This window comes from Orbicella faveolata, unplaced genomic scaffold (genome assembly GCF_042242905.1).
Source record: "Orbicella faveolata isolate gen_17 unplaced genomic scaffold, um_ofav_v1 contig_48, whole genome shotgun sequence".
In the NCBI taxonomy this organism is placed as follows: domain Eukaryota; kingdom Metazoa; phylum Cnidaria; class Anthozoa; order Scleractinia; family Merulinidae; genus Orbicella; species Orbicella faveolata.
In genome coordinates, this window is record NW_028301578.1 from 12,057,357 (window position 1) to 12,077,823 (window position 20,467).

The window sequence follows — 20,467 nt, forward strand, 5'->3', positions numbered from 1 at the left end:
ATGATTCCGGACCGCAAATGATCCCGATCAAAAAATAAGGAATGGCATGGATTTATATCAGAGGAAGGTGAGAACATGTACAAAAATAATGAACTAAAAAACATATTTTATCATTTTGCAAAAAAAATATTCTACAGTTGCTGTTTTGTTCTTTGAAGGGTACAGATCGTTTTCACTGTCACGCAATAAAAAAAAAAAAAAAAAAAATTCAAAACCAACCAATGGAAAAAGCTAAGAAATTGTGATGTAAGCTGTAGAAGATAACTAAATAAGACACTTCCCCAAGTTTTAGGCCTGTGCGTTTCCGCAAACTTCAGATATTCGTCGCAAATGTTTCCCAGAAATTTACAGAGTCCAGTAAGAAAACGCCATGTTGGTGTACGTACATCCGTGGTACACCAATATGGCGGACGGAATATAGTGTAAACATCTGGAACTTACTTTGGCTTTCTAGGCGACTGACTATCAGTACTAAACAAACAAGCATTTATATAAGCACTTTTCCTAATGCTCTAACTTCTAAAAAGGCTCAAAATCATGAGATAAGTATATATTTTTCAACAAACTCAATCGTAGCCTTGTATCACGCCAACTCCATAACTCTGAAATTCAAAATGCTCTGGTTTCCAAACGAATCACGCTAATTGTAAACAGGCATAAATATACCGTCTCTGATGCCTGATGAGGATAAAAACATGTCACATGAAGACGATCTATTGAATTAGAAGTTTTAGAAAAACACATACTTGTAAACATTCTCGAAATGCCGGTGGCGATAGTATCAAACATCTATCAAACAGCTAATTGAAATAACGAAGCGCAAGCCTTGGCCTTGCGTCGTCATGAAGCTGAACTTCATAACTATAGCTTGGAATTTTGGCTTCTTAGAATACTCAAGTAGTCATTTCAGAGGAATTAAAGCCAAAATACGACCAAGTAAAAATTACAAAATAAATTTGTTCAAATTTCCAGTGCTACACACTAGATGTTTACAGAGTGATGAAGCGTTGTAGGCTTGTGGGTCTACTCAGGTGACAGCGTCTTCCATAATAGTTGCTTCATGGTTAGTTTTAAACTTTAGACGAGTGGCGTTAATGGTTGATAAAATGTGATTTAACTATAACACCGAAATATCAATGTGTAACAAAGGAGGATATGTAGCGTTTGTTGCACTGATCATAATTTTACTGAGAATTGCAAAGAAATGTAAGCCAAGTCGTGTTTTGATGATTGAGTGGTGATATTCATAACATCGTAGTTAGCAACAAAGTTTAGTCGAAAGTATGCAAAAAAAAAAAAAAAAAAAAAAAAAAAAAAAATCAAGTTGTAAGCCATTATAATTATAAGATGGCTTTCATAAAAACATCGGTATTCACGTTCGCCTATTCCCTATCCACACCATCTCACCATCCATGCCATTCCTTATCTTTTGATCGGGATCATTTGCGGTCCAATATGGGGATCATTTCCGGTCCGGGATCATTTGCGGTTCAATTTAGGGATCATTTGCGGTCCGGGATCATTTGCGGTCCTGGGATCATTTGCGGACCCGTACAAGTCACCCGGGAGTGCGCCATCTTTAGTTTTACAGATTGTAAATGTTTCAAATGAAACTTCAAGTTGACATCGGATTCTCATTTATTGCTTTCACCCTTCTTCAAATTCGAGTAAAGGTCTAGCCCGCTCCAGGCTACCGCGTATATCGGTCAGTGGGAACGAAAAAAAAGCAGACGAGTGAAAGCAAACGAGCTTTTAAGAGTGTCTAGACGAATGAGGTGCTGGAATTTAAATTCAAATTTTCGGCGATTTCTCAGCCATCAGTTAAAATTTTAGCCCATTTCTCAGCCGAGGGTAAAATTTGCAGATCTCGCTCTCAGAAACACATCTCAGATATAAGACACACAGTGCTGTGTGAATCACAAATCTGCCCTCGGAGTTGAACAATTTATTCACTCACCCTCCCCTCCCCTCCACACTACTCCTACCCGCCAGAGACCCTGGGAACGAGGTTGCTGTTGCTAGACTTGGGATATGACAAGATGGCGGCATGGATTTTAGTGTTCATTTGTTTTGACTGCCTTTATTTGAAGAGTTTTGCGGAAGAGATGTGATCGATCCTTTACAAAAATGGTAGGTTTATCTAATGAACTGCCTAAATAATATAGCCATATTCTTCCGTTTCTTTTCATTGTATAGGTTTGTACCAAATTTTAAAGCAACTTCAGTAAGCTGTCTTCGATCGCTGTGAATTTGAGTCGAACATTTTTGACAGAAGTGAAAGTATTGATCAATAATTAAACGACCTACTATTTGATCAAGGAACTTGTTTATTCTAGATGTTAAATTATCATTATTCTAAGGTTAAAACCACTTTCCAATAATGTAATAGGCGAATTTTAATTCCTGTTTCGATTTTCGATTTTGGCGCGTCGTTTTCGCTGATCCGCCTGATGTACTGTTTAAACCGTCAGAAACATGCATGAGCAGTGAACACAACCAGGAAGTGATCTTAAAAAACGAATCGAAAACTTCCGAGTAAACAAATCGGGAAGAAATGAACATTCATACGTGTTAGCTTAGACAAGCAGGTTTTTTAGATTGTACACTTCAATCGTGATCTGAACTGCTCTCGATCAGTATGAAAGAAACACGAAGCAATTAATTTAATACGTACCAAATATTTGCCCGGAAGTGATTACAGAGTAAATGGCGACTGTGGTCGACCTCAAATTCATCTGGTCTTACAGTGTAGCTTTCTCACTAGCTTTGGTGTTATCTCCTGTTGTAGATCAATAGTTACTAATATAGAAAACGATCTACCTATCACAATATTTGGCGATTTTCACACACATGCAATCGAATCAAGGTTACGTGCAAGGCGGCACGTGATATCCGTAAAAATATCATTTGTGTAAAAATATAGCGAGCTTGATTCTACTTGTATTCGTGATCTAATGCTTTGCAGCAGATACCCAATCACGAAATTCTTATCTCTTATGCTTTTAATATTTCAGTTTCTTCATGGGTCGTGCACTTATCACGATTAGCTCTCATTATCTCTGATTACTACTAGTAATATTTCAGTTTCTTCATGGGTCGTGCACTTATCACGATTAGCTCAAACGGACGAGATCGATTTGGATGATCCAAAACATTAAATGTACATGTTAACCAATAATTTGGCTTTTATTTCTGTATGAGATGAAATTAAAATCTTGTCTTGCCATGGCCTGTCTGATTAAGCTTATATTTCTTCAAAATTAAGCAACAACTTAGCTCAAGTTACAAAAGCACGGACTTTGTTATTTAGTCTCCCATACTTCTCATTTGCGTCTTACATAAAAATAATAGTTCCAAGCAAAAGACAAGAAACAGTACTGACAAAAATACAATTAATTTGTGAACAAAGATTGAACAATGCTAATATGACATGCTGCAAATTATATGCATGATTTCCTTTTGAAGAAAAAATAAATCCTTAAAACAATAGATGAATTTGATCTTCATCTGTCAGTTTGACTTACATGAGGATATTATATATATTTAACGGGGTAAGATAAGATATTGACCTCTCATTGGGAATTAAGAGCTAAAATTACCCACCCTCTTGACTAATGACTTCTTGCCTGTCTGTAATTGTAAGCCTTTCCCTCAATGCTTTCTTCCTCTATTTATGATAAATAAAGCAGAGAAATGCATTGGCATGGTTGATTTTCATTGTTGATGAATTACAGTAGCTTGTGATCATCTCAACACATCAACTGAATAATATTGTACTGTTTTCTTTGTTTTTTTTTTTGTGTGTGTGTGTGGGTGTGTAGGTCTTCCATATATGAAGGTATGTGAGATGCAATGGATCGCAGTTCAGCTGAAAAGTATCACCTGATAGCTCAACAAAGAGCTGAGCAGTTTAAGATAGCTAGACGAGAGTCCCGCTGTACACGGGCAAGGAGCCAAGATGGGCAACCTGTGGCATATGGGAAAGTGAAGGAAAGGGCAAATATTACTAGACAGTCCCGTGCGATGTCAGATCCTGAAATACCTGGCACCCTTGTGATATTGAACGCTAAAGGTTTGTTTCAAGGAAAGAATGGAAACTTGAATAGACGGAGCAGTCTAGAAAGCAGCGCAGCTTCTGTTGACATTATGGATATGGACATCAATAGACCTCTGTTCTTTGATCCATCCCTCAAGAGTAAGGAAGCAAAAGTCAGTGATTTAAAGAAGAAATTTGAGGCTGTACAAAGTGATATTGCTGGAGACAAACGTGGAATAACTGAGAGTGATTTCTTGAATCCACTTCACAAGGTAAACCAAGACTTGGCTTATTCAAATGAAACCTCAAAGAAAACAGTGAAGAAAAAGCTTGAAGAAGCACTAAATAATAATGTCCCAGCAACACTATCGACTTCAGCTTTGAAGGTGAATGAACTGCAAACTCACAGTATAACTGCGAAAGAATCAGAAGCGAAGACTGAAATGCCTACAAGACCTCCTCCGAGGGCTTTCACACGAGATCCTCTCAAACGGCTTAGGGGTGAGTCAGACCCTATGCCGCTTGATGAAAATAGATTATCCAGAGTGCATGCTTTCCCCCAGGAGAGCTTAAGGGAAGAAGTTCAGGAAGAAAGTTCACCACAACTTGTTTCAGAAACTGAAATAGCTGTCAGTGCAGATGGTTGTAATAGCACTGAAAATGATGATGACGATGATGATTTCGACACCGATGAGTGGGACAGTGATTTTGATGATGATGAAGAGGAGGATGAGCAGCAAAAACGTGACTCTCAGTCAAGCCATGGCAGTTCTTGTGATGCTGAGCCTCTTGTAAGTAACAATAATTTCAGTTTCACTCTTAACTTCCTAATAGTTACAAGAAAGAATAGAACTTAAAATTCACTGCATGAATTGAAGCACTGCTCAATAGCTTTCATTTGAATAGTCACATATTAGGATTCCATCGACACATATTCAAAAATTAACTAGAAGCAGATGTGAAAAGGCATCTTATTTCATTATACATGTATTTTGCTCAAAGTTCAAGAATATGAAAGTGAAAGAGTTTATAAGTCAATTATTAAAAGGTTACATTGGTTTTCAAACATTGACCTTCTAGACAGTACAGTTAAATTTGTACAAGGATCGTTTTACATGTACGAACTGTCTTTTTGAAGAGAGTTTGAAAAGAGATTGGAATTAGAAATAACACAAATTAAGTAATATTTACTGCAATGGCTGATAGTGATCATGAACGAATAACTGCAAATTAATATTGATCTCATGTGACCTAATTAGCACCCTCTGGTATCAATTTTACAAAAATGTTATTTGCACTTCTGTGAGAAATTCCACTTATAGAGGTTGAATTATTTTTTAAATGGTATAGTATTACATAAATGACCTACTCATGTAAATAACCCAAATTGTATTTTACATATTAATAGAAGGAAGGTGTTAATTTACTAAACAAATAAGTTATGTTCTACATAAATGGTTAATTAGTCCACATGTATACGTGCAAATATTTCAACATGTAGCTCATACATTATCAGAATACTGCTCGTTATACATTTAATTAACTTTCTGGTAGCAATATTTATGACATTATTGTCTGGGTTCTAGATGTGTTTTGAAGGTGTGCCAATTAAGAATTCCAACAGGTCAATTCCCACTACTCACACCAAATCTTTGTACAATGTAAATTTATTTAATATAATAATTTGTTGGGTCACGTAGCTGACCATGTCGGGGTTTTGGCCTTAGACCCCATGCTTATCTGGAACACTGATAGTTGCAAAACAACATTGCTCAGTGGTGGAACACCAGACTAGCGTGCGGGAGGTTGTGGGTTCAAACCCTGGCTAGACCAACACCCAGGGTCTGTAAATAACTGATGGGAAAGTGCTGCCGTTGTAATGACATATGCAAATGGTTAGACTTTGTAGTCTTCTCGGATAAGGATGATAAACCCTAGGCCCCGTCTCACAACTGTTCACAATTAATTCTCTGAGACGTAAAAGAAACCACGCACTGATCAAAAAGGGAAGGGGACGTAGTTCCTGGTGTAGTGGTCTGCCTCTCATCTGATAGTTAAGTGCTCGCAGATATTAGCTGCATAAGCTACTCTGAAATCCAAGGCTAAATAAAGTAATGTAATGTATGTATGTTTAGCTTTCTGTACATAAAAGATTAAATTTTGTTTTTGATTAATTTTTGTATAATATTGTAAACTTTATTTGAGTATGAGTTTAATATCAGAGTCTTCCTTCAACAGGAGTTCCCTGATGCTGTAAGCAAGAAACTTTACAACATTGCCATGGAAATTCTCACCACTGAAAGAGCGTAAGAAAAGTTGATTATTCATACAACAAGTGAATGTAAAATTCTAACTTGGTTTTCAGGCTTGACGGAAAAACAAATTAAAGAATTCTGTGTCAAGGCAGAGGGAAAATAGAATTCCTTTAATTTGTATTACTCCACCAAGCTTCGGAGCCAAGTCATTATTTGAATACATCAACATTGGCCTTTTGACAGATGTTAATTGAAATCTGTAAATTTTACTTTGTTGGTTTTAATAACTGGAAATTGATTTTTATTAATTATAATTATAATAATTAATTTTTGGAATGTATAATTTTTAACTTGATCCCTTTTGACTTCTGAACAGGTATGTTAGAAGGTTACATCTCCTAGACCAGGTTAGAGAATTCCCTTATCTGATAAATAAGACTTATTCATTATTACCTCAGTTGCTCAATGTTCATCCCCAAACATTGTTTACTCAAAAATTCCTTCCAGGGTGCCATCTTTTCTTTCAACTTTCACCCAGTTTGGCAATTGGGAACAGTACAGGTTTTCATTTTGAAAGAAAGGCCTGAGGGTGAAATACGTGTAACCTATTCTAGCCTTATGCCACATGTGGCATTATTTAAAATGATTACTAAATATTTCATTTATCATTCCATACTATAAACGAGGTCGAAGGAATTATAAAATTACAATTTTAAAATAATTTATAACTTTAAGTATCATTCTATATCATGAAAGAGGTCAAATAAACTTACTACAATGGCATGGCTTTTTGAGCAAAATGTTTTTAAGTTATTGAATAGGTTTACATGTAAATGGATATTTCTTGGTCGTTTTTTTTTTAATTAATCATTATTTGTTAATAATATGTTTTCTGTCGCATACAGGTGTTTTACTTGCAAATTAATAACAAATGTTGTGCTAAAGGAATTCTGCCACTGGAGGTGCTTAATGATATCTTTTCAAATATACAAGCTATTCATCAACTCCACAGGGATTTTCTATTGCCTAAATTGGAGGCACGGATGAAAGAATGGTATTACTTAAAACTGCTTTGTTCAGTTCTTATTACACCTGCTTTCAGTGTTATGTGCATAGTCAACATCTTTTGACATGCCATGTTTTGACATGCTATGTAACCTGGCATAGGTAAAAAATGTAAACACAATGGAATTCTTTATGGTCTAACTCAAATTTTATACATGAAAGATGGATTTATTTGACATCAAACTAAGGCTAGAAGTATCAAGAAGCCATTCTGGGAGAAATCAATTGATTGTTTTGCATGTTTACATCTTTTGAGTATTAAAAGCGATAGCAGCCTAATTCTACCGGAAGTCACTATTGAGAGCTGATTGACCACACTAAAATCATTTGAATGATCCTGTAAATTGGGAAACATGCAAAGTCCACAATCTTCTTCAGCCATTTAAGAGCAGAAATTATTATTTTTCTTCCACTAATGACCAGAAAAATTGCTAGTTTCACACTTAAATGGTCTTTTAGTCTTATACATACATGTAGCCTATCGAAAGATGGTCAAAAGATGTCACCTGTGCACGTAACACAGAAAGTTGGTGTAATCTTGACATAATAAGTGAGATAACACTATGAAATTTTTGTGATGCCGCACTAAAACCAATTTTTCTGTAAATATTGTTTTAGGATAAGGTTGTACAGGTATGTACATGTATATGAAATAGATGACTACCAAATCGAACTCCTTCTTTCTAGCAGTTGTGCAAAAGTATTCTTTACTTGTCATCAATACTAATTTTAATTTCTGCTTTAATATCATGTCTCCATAAGGCTGGAAAATCTGTTTTCTTTTGGTTTTTTCATTATTCTTAATGAAACTGTTTCATGATAGGGCTACCAATAATCAAATTGGAGATATTCTCAAAGGACTGGCACCTTTTTTAAAGGTAAGTGTTTTTATTTAGTGTGAGGACTCGTTAGTAATGAAATTTATTTTACACTTCTGAGCCCTGAGTGGGATATTAATCACAAGTATTCTCCAGGGGTTTTTATCAAGTTTCCACATTAATGATATACTGTCACTGTCACTGTCAAAAGCAATATCAGTGGTAAAAACACAAAAGAGGAGGCACTGGTGGTCAGTTGTACCATATGGCAGTTTTAACATACTCAATTATTTCTTTGAGGCGAGGTGGTATCATGGTTAGTGAGCTTGTCTCCAGATCGAATGGCCCAGGTTTGAGCCCTGGCCAGGGACATTGTGTTGTGTTCTTGGGCAAGACACTTACTCTCACAGTGACTCTCTCTGCCCAGGTGCATAAATGGGTACTGGCGAACTTAATGCTGGGGTAACCCTGCAATGGACTAGCATCCCATCCAGGAGGGAACAGAAATACTTGCTTTATACTTCAGAAACCAGGATAAGCCTGATGGGCTACTTGGCTTGTATGCAGACTTCACCTTTTTTACCTACCATCTGACGAGAAGCACCCTTTTAAAATCAAGAAATAGGGAATTTAATTTTCATGCCTCCCACAGAAAAGTAAGGACTTAAATGAATCTATGAAAAAATTAGAGAAGGAAGCTTTGGTACTTCTTGTGTATTAAAAAAAATAACACAATACACTGTGCTTTTTGTAACAATGATGTCATTTTCCCTTTCTGCAGATGTATACACATTATGTGGGAAACTTTGACAAAGCAACAGAAACCTTATCACTTTGGACAAAAAAGTCACCCATTATGGCAGCTTTGATTGACGAGATTCAAGTAAGTCTCAAGATAATTATTGTTCTGGCCTGGTACCCACCCTAACAATAGAAACATTTGCTTGTAACTGTCTTCTCTCTACCTCTTTCTCTATCTTTTTTTATTTTTTTGAACAGAAAACCAAAGAGTGTGAACATCTAACACTTCAGCATCACATGTTGGAACCAGTCCAGAGAGTTCCCAGATACCAGTTACTTCTGAAAGGTTAATATCAGGGATTTGGTTGGTGAATTCTCTAGTAAAAAAATGATCTTTAGTAGCAGTGGTAGCCCAGCATAAGCCTGTGGAAGCAGCAAGTTCCTCAGTTGCTCATCTCTGCTGAAAATGGCAGTGTGAAACAACAAGCAAGAATTTGTCTGAACAAACAGAGGTCTTATTTTGAAACAAAAAACCTGTAACGGAGATCATTCCTAAACAGTCTCTTTTCCAGCTAGATTTGTGTTTAACAATCTTACAGATGATATCCATTTGTAGATAAAATCCAATTTTAGATAACCCCCTTGTATCTATCATGTCTCCCCTGCCTCCCCCCCCTACACCCTACCCCTGTCCCATCCCCCCACCACCTCAAGTACCTGTCCAGTAATTTACATGCATCATTGCCAGTATACATGGTGGCTGATTTTTTGTAATTTTTATCTATTATTATTGCAACACTTACAACACTACTGACATAGTTACTTACTTACACGTACAGTTACTAACTTGCAATAACTTACAATTACATGCTTACTTTACAGTTTTCTTGTTTTTTTAGAACAAAACAAAACAAAACAAAAACAGTTGTGCAATTACTGTTTTTTTTTATAAATTACAAATTATATGTATTTATATTATTAAATTGCTTTTTGCTATTGTAAACTTGAATAGATAATTACATTTTTGAAAAATGCAAGGTCATGTTTTTTCCTTTCCTTTTACTTTCAGACTATGTTTCAAAGCTTCCAGAAGATTCTGGCGACTTGAAGAACACTTCGGGTATGTTGATTGTGGTGGACCTCTTAAATGAAAATTATATTCAATTTTAGCGTGCGTAGCAGACGTGGTCTTTCGTTTTCCAGGTGGAAGAGATTGAACAAGCGAGCTAGCGAAGTAGCACGCCTGGGGTGACCAAAAAATGGGGAGAAGTGGGGAGGGGGTGGCGAAAAAGAACTGCTCCTTATGTTTCGCACTCGCCCGCAGTTTTGTTTCCTTAGCGTGCTTTTTTAGAAACGCCTGCTACGCAGGCTAATCCACTTTCTGCAAGTATATCTCACTTTCTCACACTTTTGTTAAATCTTAAAACAAAACAAAACAAAACAAAACAAATAATAAAATCTGGGGTTCAAAGTGCTGATTTTCTTTCAGCAAATTACTCAAACGTGGCATACTTCTTTAGGTTTTGAATAAAATTGGTATCAAGCTAATTAACTTGCATCAAATCTTGTTACGATCAAAAAAACAGTTTAATTTGCACTTTATTGCCAGATTTTCCTAAACTGCTGAGAATGATTGCTTAATGAGGTCTTTCCCTTACAATGCGATTTCAGTAGACAATTGATTGTCGTAAAACCAAAACCGAAGTAACTAGAGTGGCCGGTCTTGAAATACACGGCGGAACGAATCGAAAGGAACACAGCTAAGGCAACACATCTTACGGCGCCAAGTGTGGAAGGACACTCCTAAGTTGAGCACGTGGTCTTATTTAAGTGATACACCGAATGGAAACTGACCAATCACAAAGCGAAGAAGCCTCCGAGGCGGCTGTACCTTAAGCCTCACCACACAATCTTCCTAGGTGGCTTAAGACGTAGTTAACAATTCCTAATTACTTTGGGATCAATTGGGAACTGCGTTCTTATTAATAATATCAGCTCACATTGTGAATGACTGACATTGACTTGAAGTGTTCCCTGTGTTTGTCAGCCTACCAGTTGATTGTGTTTAATGTCTGTCTTTTCAGATGCTTTAGAAATCATCTCCGAATCAGCTCGACATGCTAACGACAGCATGAAAAAGACGGTAAGCCAATTTTGTTGTGGTAGGGAGAAGGTGGGGTGGGGGATAACAATTGTAGCTTGGTGCTGACTTCTAATCGTCGTGAAAGAAACAGTATAGACAAACCCCGATGAGGCACTCCCATATGAAAAGATCGGGAACGCCCCTAGGAAATTAAACCCCTAAAGGAGAGCAATCTAGGCGTGGCGCGAGCTTTATTTGACCCCTAAAAGATACCACTGCACAGGCTCGACTACCAGCCGCTGTTCAGGAAAGGAGATCCCGCTAATTGGCTGGACTCGAGGGAGCGGCAGATATCGAGCCTAAACATGGAGATAAGAGCATTTTTTATTATAATTTCTTAGAGTGCACCCTAAAATATACTTTGACCCAAATCTGTGGTTTACAACGCTAAGCGAGATGACGAGGATCCCCGACCGAGTCCCCTCTCCCGGGAGCATACAACCCAGCGAGGAACGATCGATCAATCTTTAAATCTTTATTTGATAAGTACAGGTTAACAGGTAGAGGCAGCCTGTAGGCTGATGTAGACCTACAATAGTAAATAAAGGAAATAAAATTTGTGTTCAGGTCAAACGAAATGCTGATGACGAAGTAAATGTTCTACAATGAACCATACGGAAGTACAAGGCTCATGGACGGTGTATTTTCAAATTTCAAATAATCGTGTTCGTAAAATCATGTGGTGATTCAATTTTTGTTGTTGTTGTTGTTTTTGTTTTGTTTGGTGGGGAGTGGGAGAGTTTTTGATATGTTCTAAAAGTCTGGGTTAATCTTTGCCTCAACATTACTTATAGATTCATAGAAAATAGGAGTGTTCGTGTACTTGCGTTCTGTCATTGATAGCAATAGTCAATTGAATATCTGCTGAATGTCTCTTGCTGTCTTTTCTTAATCGCAACAACAGGAACGATTCAAGATTCTTTTGGAAATCCAGGATAGGATAGGAGAGGACTATCCACTTATAACAGCCAGTCGTGTGAGTAACCTGCTTAACTGGTTTATGTCTTGTTGCTCCTGCTCGATATGTTTTGTCAAATCGTGTATTCTGTAAGAGCAACGACATTTATTGTATACCCGTGTTTTGTTTTGTTTTTTTTTGTTTTTTGTTTTTTGTTTTTGTTTTTTTCTGTTTGTTTGTTGTTGTTTTTTTGTAGGTATTTGTTATGGAGGGGGAATTTAGAAAAGTGGCAGCGAGAACAACAGACAGCCATCAAGAAAGAACACTCATGCTGGTAAGGAACAAAAAATGAAGCATATTGTTAGATGGGTAGCGGTCATGTCAAACGAGATCAGTGACGGTATTTGAGTTATTTTGGCCACGTACAAAATTACCTTTAAATTGAAGTAAACCTGAAAATAATAGGTTACTAAAATACAAAAACAGCAAAGCGACAATAATAAACCATAAAGAAACAAGGATGGTTAAGGATGGAGAAGATTGACACGGATTACAAACGACGAACGTGAAAAATTAAGGCTTAACTTTTCGAGATGCGCAAACCGTGACTTAGCTCCTTTAAAACAGAGACGATCTTTGCTTTTTTTGCGAATTGCCATACTGTAGCAATCGAGTTCACTTGCGTGGCAATGAGCCTGCGAGGTTTGTTCTTGGTCAGTGCGTCGAGTCGCTTAGCGACGGGGCTAATCGCCGTAAGGTTTTTGGCTCAAGTCAAAAATCGATATTCCTGCGTGATTACTATTCACTTTCTATAGTTAGAGAAAGTTAGTTCTAAGAATTTGGTGGTTCATCAAGACACTATCCTGCAGTTTATAATTTTCTTTATGCTCAGCACCTATCTGCTTAAAAAAGTGTTGATATTGTTAAGAGAAGTCGTATATTGATTAACGAGAAGAAATGGCTCCCTCGCTCTTAACTACCCTTGATTCAAAATCAATAAAACGACAGAAAACGGGTTTGTAGCGCGAGTAATAACGAAGCCACAGATTGCAACTCTGATGAAGGTGGACAGAAGCCAGCAAAAATTCAGAAAGGAAAATCAGATCGGATTAGAGAAACCTTAAAAATGTCACTGGAAGTAGATAGTATTGATCATGTTTGCTTTCTTTTTCGTTTATAGTTCAACGACGTTCTTCTTTGCTGTGCTAAGTTTCCAGGGACAAACAAGTACAAGGTCAAAGTCGAAATGGACTTGTTCGGTATGGAAGTTGCTGACGTGGATGAAGAACTCGAACTGGAGAATTCCTTTCGCATTGTCAGTAAACAAAGGGTCATGGATTTCACCGCACCGTCTGCCGAAGCGAAAGAGGCTTGGACAAGCAAGCTTAAGGAGACGGTGAACGAACTCACATCGAAAAGAGAGAGTTACAGACGAGGGACTAAGATTGAAGTCTTGACGGACGTGGAGCTGGGAAAGAAAGCGCCGGCCTGGGTCCGAGACGAAGCAGTGAGCATGTGCATGCTGTGTGACGTCATGTTTACCAAATTTCGGCGGCGGCATCACTGTCGCGCCTGTGGGAGGGTGGTGTGCGGCAATTGTTCAAGCTTTAAAGCAGCGCTTGAGTACAAGAATGGAAAGCTTGAGAAGGTTTGCGAAAATTGCCATAAAATTCTTGTGAAGGGTTCGAGCGAAGCCACGGTTAAGGAAACAGAGGGTAAAGGACATAGCGTATTAAAAATCGGAGATGAGTCCAAGATCTGGCACAGTGGATACTTGAATCACAAAATGAAAGGCGATAAGGGCTGGCAGAAGAGATGGTTTGTGTTGTCCAGCGACTTTGTTCTTCTGCGGTACAAGGCCAAGAAGGTAAGAAAGTAGTCTTTTTTAAGGACACATTCAGTTTTTCAGACATCTCGCTTGCGTAATTAATCCCTGCTAGCGAATTTAGACAGGTTTGATTGACTTTTGAGAAAGGCCGATGATTGACCTGAAAAGGCGATCTACGAAACATGATAATGGGATATTTTATCATTTTCATGACTCGCCACATGTGGCTGAAAGAGGTACATGTAATTTGTATTTCTCTCCCCCACCCCGTAATCTGCGAAATGAAGGTGGTGACATCACTTAATCGAACTGTTAACATTTTTAAAACTAGGATTGTTGCTATTTTGTTCTCTTTTTAAATCGCTGTAGGACACTAAAGCAGAGTTTAACTTGCCTCTTCCTGGTCACAATGTCGACAAACCATCCTTGGTAAGAAAATCTCTTTCTAGTTGGTATTATAAAGAGAATCAAGAGCGGATAATGGCGAAGTGAGTTTATTCACCACACAGACCTTGTTCCCAATGTAATTCCTCTCGAGTTATTTTTAGAACAGAAATCCCACAAGGGTCTACCAATAGCCAATCCCGACACGCGGATTTGGTTCACGTGGACAGCCTCAGCAATTTTACGCGCATTTTCATCCTCCAGCAAAACATCCACGCAACGCGCGTCCGCCGCAGTAGGGAGTTTAAGAAAACCTCACTTATACTAAGTGTCCCTAACTAGTAGAGGGTTTTTTTCCCATCGGCTAGATATAAAGACACGTTAAAAAAGTTTATGTATGTATGGAAGTAAACCACGACGGCAGCAACGGGAGCGTCGCTAAACAAAAGGTTTAATGAGCAGAACGGTGGCTGTGCACTTGCGTTATAATTCTTGGTACATTTCTTTGCCGTCCTCTGCAAAACAACAACGTGAAATGACCAACTGAAATTCTGCGATGTCTGGAGAACGTGAACCACGAAGGCTAATTTATTTAGTTTTATTTCAAATGTTTCGCCCTGTCCCAGAATTAGTTTCGTGATAGCTTTGACACTGAGAAACAAAGGGAAATGACCGCGAGATTCGTAGGTAAAGTATAAAATCATTTTTAAATTCACGTTATTTTGTCCTCGGCGTCACGTCCTGGTTTCTTAAACTCCCTAGTGTTCTCCAGAAGCGTCGGCGGCCGGCGTCTTCGCCGACTACTCGCGTTTCAAGCGCCGGCTACTTTTGGTAGACAAAACCACAGAAAATGATTCTTCCGTTTCTGGAAGACAATTTCGAGCGTAGCTTGAATTTGCGCTTAAAATCTCAAGTTCCAAAAACAGTGAGCGAACATATTATTTCTGAAGGAAACGATGAACAATAGCTATGTAGTGTAAAAGACAAATAAGAACGTGTCGTCCCTTATGTTGAGGGTAATCACTGCATGCTGATCTAAATGTCACTTGACTTCTTGCCTTCAAGTAGCGTAGAAGACTTCAGTCAAGTGACGAGTAATTGTCATGCAAGTCTCATTGGGATTAAAAGTAAAATAATAAAAAAGATATTGTAGCGACACATTCCACGGAAAATGCTTACAGTGTTGACATGAATCCATCCGAAAAAGCAAATAGTATATTATAATCTCGCTCACAGCAAACGCGAAACTGCCAGCTATCGGGTAGAAATAGCAACAGACATGCCGATAAAAAAGCGATGAGAATTTTGTCGTTCGCGTGAACAAGATGTGACGCATAACCTCGCACATGATGAAAAAACGAATTCAAACTGGTTTTGATATTTTCAAATGACGGCACCAAGCTGGTTCGTTGTTGCGACAAGAAATGGAAACGCAAATCAATTTTCAAGGGTAGTTAAGATTGCATCGTGCAGGACTAAACCTTTACGATTTACGGCTACAACTCGACGTTTTTTTAATGAACAGATTATATACACGGTATAGTTTACAGAATCTTGCCTCGCTTTTGCGTATCTTGAGTACTTGTCCTTATCTGCCCCGTCGTATTCAAACTTTGCCGTCTCCCGTGGAACGCTCACTCTCGTCCGGCCATTTCGTTTTTGAAACTTTCAGCCAAATTCTCTCAGCTTATTAGTCGTCCATGAACAACAAAGTGTGGTGTTAACATGCATGCAAATCACCAAGATAACAAAGCATTTCTACAGTCTACTTTAACATGTCCAATTCCCGGAGCGCGTATTTGTAGTGACGAAATTTCATCCAGTTAATTAAATCAGTGCGAGAAATCACGGTAGTAGGGACTTTAAGCAAAGACAACGCGGACGGCGACGGGAACGCCATAAGATCAGGGAAAAGCCAAAAGGTCCACTGCGCATGACTGGCGGGAAACAAGTTGACGTTCTGCGTTCGAGCCCGACGTGAGTGAAACTCATTTCGCGTTGTCTGAAAACGTGAGTTTTCGCTTTCGTTTCCTCTGCTGTGTCAACGCTAAATAACCCGTGTTACTAATTTCGAGGAACTTTAATGCTTGTTTTCTCTTGTTATGTGAGATATTTCATTTTAAAGAAACGTCGGGAAATCTGAAGCGAACTCAAGCCAGTCGGCGAACATGTGAGTACCGTGAAATATCTTTTTGAAAGCTAATGTAAATAAAGACAACTTACATGAATTTCAATCGAAATTTTTCCTTTCGAGAAGTACTCAAATGTCAAATGGCTCATGATGGTGAAATTCTAACACATTTAAAAGGGTAGACACCATTAAAACGTGCGTAGCTGTTTCCATTTTCAGTCGTAAGATCAGTGGTTTACTTAGATCTTTATCAGTCAGCACACTGTTTTGTCGCGCCAGTCTGATTAAACATCTGCTGATAACAAGTTCGTTTACTTCATTGTACAACTCAGCGAGAAGGGGCAAGTTGCGTTTGTGGACGCGAAATTCGGACCGGCACTCGTCGTCTTCAAACCATCGAAGTTAAAATCAGGAAAGGAATCATAAGGTTGGTCGAGATCATTCGACCGGTTTAAATCGTACAAGAGTAGAAGTTCGTGATCGTTTAACACACCTTCATCGTGGATTATCAAGAGTTGATTGCGAACTTCTTTCAATAAAGTGATCCTAGTTCATCCTGATAAACAGAGGACGAATATCGATAATGTCAATAAGCTTTCAGTGCGGAAACCGCGGTTTCCGACGGTGCTGCTTAATGTTTGTGAATTCCCGCGACAACGGCGTTCTCTCCCCAGCCTTCTCACAGGTTTCGGCGTCCCCGTCGCCGTCCGCGTTCCCACTGCTTAAAGTCCCTAGTATCCGCAACGATAACTTCACGAAAAAAATACAACAACTATGCACGTGCGTTATAAATCTCGGTACTTTTCTTGGCCGTCCCTTGCAAAACAACATGGGGGTTTAGCAAAAAATACCACGAACCTGTATTTTAAGGTAATTCCCCTGAAATAAAATTGAACATAGATTTTTGTTCAAACTTTGTCCAATGAATATTTATCATTTGAGAACTTAAATTATAAAGTAAAACAGGGGGTGCCCATGCTCGTTAAGGAGCTGTGAGGCATTGAAAATGTCCCATTTTAGCGTTATTTAATGCTTATTACAAGAACGCATTCTAAGTTATTGTAAACTCTTTGTGAGCCCAGACTCATGAAAACACGCCTCAAACTACACTCAATACTTGTGTCAGATTCAAATAAACTTTTTAAGTTTGGTTTTGACAGACAGCTGAATCCTTGTTAAAATATTGGAACCAAATTGCTTGCCACAGCTATCAAACTGCAAAATAGAAGAGACTACAATGTAGCTGCTATTTTTCTTATTTATTCAATTTTCAAGGATAGAAATCAGATCAGTCTTGTCTCACGCAAAGCTAATGATTAGTTGATTAAAATGACTGGAAAAAAATTTGGGGTGCCCGAGCTCGTCAGTGAGCTATAGCCATTTTTTCAACTGACAGAACTCAATATCAAGGCAAATCCGCCTTGTTTTCAATGATCGCGTGCACGAACACGCGCTAATGACGCCATAAATTATGCGCAGTAAGGATGCACAATGCAATACAGGGGAATGAACTGAAATGGCTTTAATTATAATTTATTTTACAATTTTCTATTGTCTAGGTCAGTTTTCTCTTTCCATGCCAGAATATTCCATAAATTAATACGTAACGGAAAGAATACGCGTCCTGCATAAATTATTTCACGTGATGTTTTGCACGAAATGCACAAAGATTTATTACAGACGTGCAGAACCATTGTTTTGCTTATTTTAAAATGCTTTATTTACAGACGTTCTTGGTACTGTTGCCTTAGAGAGAGACAAAATAAAATTGGTTTAGATAGTCGTGAAATCGCGAAGTAAACTATGAGTTACTCGTCACTTCGTTTCCTGCAATTTTTTTGTATTTTCCTCTTTAGGCAGATGATGTGGATCGCAAAAACGTGTTTAAAGTACACCACAAGAATGTCAAGGTGTTTTTATTCGAGGCCGAGAGTGAGTACAGTATGAACAGGTGAGGAGAATTTACCAACATTTATATTCTCTTTAGTTGTGGCGATAAGTGTACATTAGTGCTAGTATCGAGAATTTGTTATTGAATCAGGACAATTTAATTAGTATCCTTCCTGTAACTTGCTTGATTGAGTCTGAAACAACTCTTTCATCCCCAAGTGTGATCAGAATATCATTTCTCCCTACAATTTCAATACTCTGTCAAGAAGACACGTGATGAGAATGTTGAAATCATGAACTAGGAGACATTTTCTTGATGTAAAGTTAAATTCTCAGAGCTAGAATCGAAGGAAATGTATGGCAGGCTTTAAGGAGAATTTTTATTTTTATCAGATGGATGGAACTGTTGGCATATGCGATCAAGGCTGAGGCGATTGACGAAGAACAGCTTGGACGACCTCACAGCGATAGTGTAGAGTAGACAAATAATCTTAGTATTTTAAAAAATTACAAGTCAGGGAATTTTATATAGAACGGTCGCGAAATGTGGGAAAACGTAAATTAAAAAAGTCAAAACTGTAGCTTTTTCATATTTGGAGTTAATATTGTATATGGGAAGTTTAATGCAAACATAACATGAAACAAAATTTAATATCAGATAGGTAGTAAAACGTAGTTTATACCAGGAAACAGCCAGTAAGTTTGGATAACCCTTAATAATTCGCCGTATTTCACAGGCTATTTTAGCAACGGTGTATTTCGCAACATAATTAATTTGCCGCTTGTTACAAGGCAATGGGATAAAATTATTAACAATGCCTCTCGGTATACAATGGACATAGTGGAAAAAATTCAGAGATTCGTCAGAAACGGCACCTTGATCTTCGGACAATCTTTGGAACTTTTCGAAAAAGAATTTTGAATCGTCGATCATTTTGATTAACTGTTCAAGTGAACTGAGCAAATTGTTTCAGGGTGGGTAGACAGTCAGCGTAAAACGAAGACTGCATGCGGCCTGCAGACTGCAGACTGCGAACCGGAGGTAAAATGCAGAAAGAGAGTAAACTGCAGACTGCAATAGCACGCGAAAATGGGTCTGAGTTCGCAGGCTAATAACATGCACACTGCATACCAGGGTTAAAATACAGCCTGCAGACTGTAGACTTTTTAACTGAACCGTGTTGCCATTTCCATCATTGAAAGCTGACCGTAAACAGGCTAGCCGGAGCGTTATTTGGGCTAACTGGAGCGCTATTCAGGCTAACCTGTGTGATGTTTTGGCCAACCAGAGTGGTATTCAAGCTAACCGGAGTGATATTCAGGCTAACTGGAGTGCACACTTTTCACTACGATTACCCTGAAAAACCCTGTTTATGGTCAGCACTCGAAAATGGAAATAACACGATATACGCTTAAAAGGTCCCAAGTCCGTAGTCTGCACTTTAACCTCAGTCTGCATTTTACCCCCATGTCTACAATCTGCAGTCCGCAGTCCGCCGTCTGCAGTCCACCGTCTCCGTTTACACTGACCGCATGAGATAATGACGTTACACGGTGTTTATACTCGTGGTTTACAGTAGATGTCCCACGAAATACCTTTCGAAAGCATGGCTGACTAGCTTGAACATTTATTTTGGTATCATTAGTAGAGAACTTTCATTTTTTTCTATGGACATCACAAATTTCATATATAACTTTAAAAAAAAAATCGGTCATTCCTTTTTCAGGAAACATGAAATTTCATTGGGTGTCAATGTCTTTTAATGACCCAACCTTGACAATTTTAGTTTATTTTATACGACTGTAATTGCCTTTCTGGAATCAATATGCACCTTGCACCTTTTTTTTAAATAAAGCAATAATAAAGCAACAGCAATAATTTTGCTGTTGTACATGAACTCGCAGCCGAGGATATAGCAATCAAGTATATTTTTAAGAAATGGAGTTCTTGATAATATTTTTATTTTTTTTTTGTATAAAATGTGTTTCAGAAGAGTTAATTTAAAGAACATTTTAAAGACATGAAGAAATGTCCATTTAGGAGGGGTCATAGATCTACCTATATATTTTTGTGCAATGTGTTTGAGTCGTTCTTTGTCACGTCTCATCCCAGGGAAACGTGCATAAATAAAATTTTGTCACCAGAAATTATTATTTAGTCTATACTGTGCAGTTCTAGATAATGTCCATACCCACGCACCACCGGCTGCTTCCCCCCCTCTCTGCACTCCCCGCCCCGCTTAGAAGATCATTAGAAAGTCTTTGGGATGGGTGGTTT

The 20,467-nt window shown here is 38.1% G+C and overlaps 1 protein-coding gene across 2 annotated transcripts; it reads left to right on the top strand.

Annotated features, from left to right (window-relative positions):
- The first annotated feature begins 1,987 nt into the window (after positions 1-1,987).
- Positions 1,988-20,337, top strand: LOC110039657 (FYVE, RhoGEF and PH domain-containing protein 4-like). Of its 2 annotated transcripts, XM_020744790.2 has the most exons (16): positions 1,989-2,130; positions 3,822-4,827; positions 6,275-6,342; positions 6,668-6,698; positions 7,197-7,345; positions 8,180-8,234; positions 8,956-9,057; positions 9,174-9,261; positions 9,985-10,035; positions 11,000-11,058; positions 11,963-12,034; positions 12,213-12,290; positions 13,137-13,823; positions 14,154-14,213; positions 18,156-18,250; positions 18,583-20,337. In XM_020744790.2, exons 2-16 carry the CDS (start codon positions 3,853-3,855, stop codon positions 18,668-18,670), a joined length of 2,658 nt encoding a protein of 885 aa, XP_020600449.1. In that variant the 5' UTR covers positions 1,989-2,130; positions 3,822-3,852; the 3' UTR covers positions 18,671-20,337. The 2 variants fall into 2 exon arrangements, with proteins under 2 accessions (XP_089137192.1, XP_020600449.1); XM_089281066.1 differs by lacking the exon at positions 14,154-14,213 and having other exon boundaries at positions 1,988-2,130.
- The last annotated feature ends 130 nt before the right edge of the window (positions 20,338-20,467 follow it).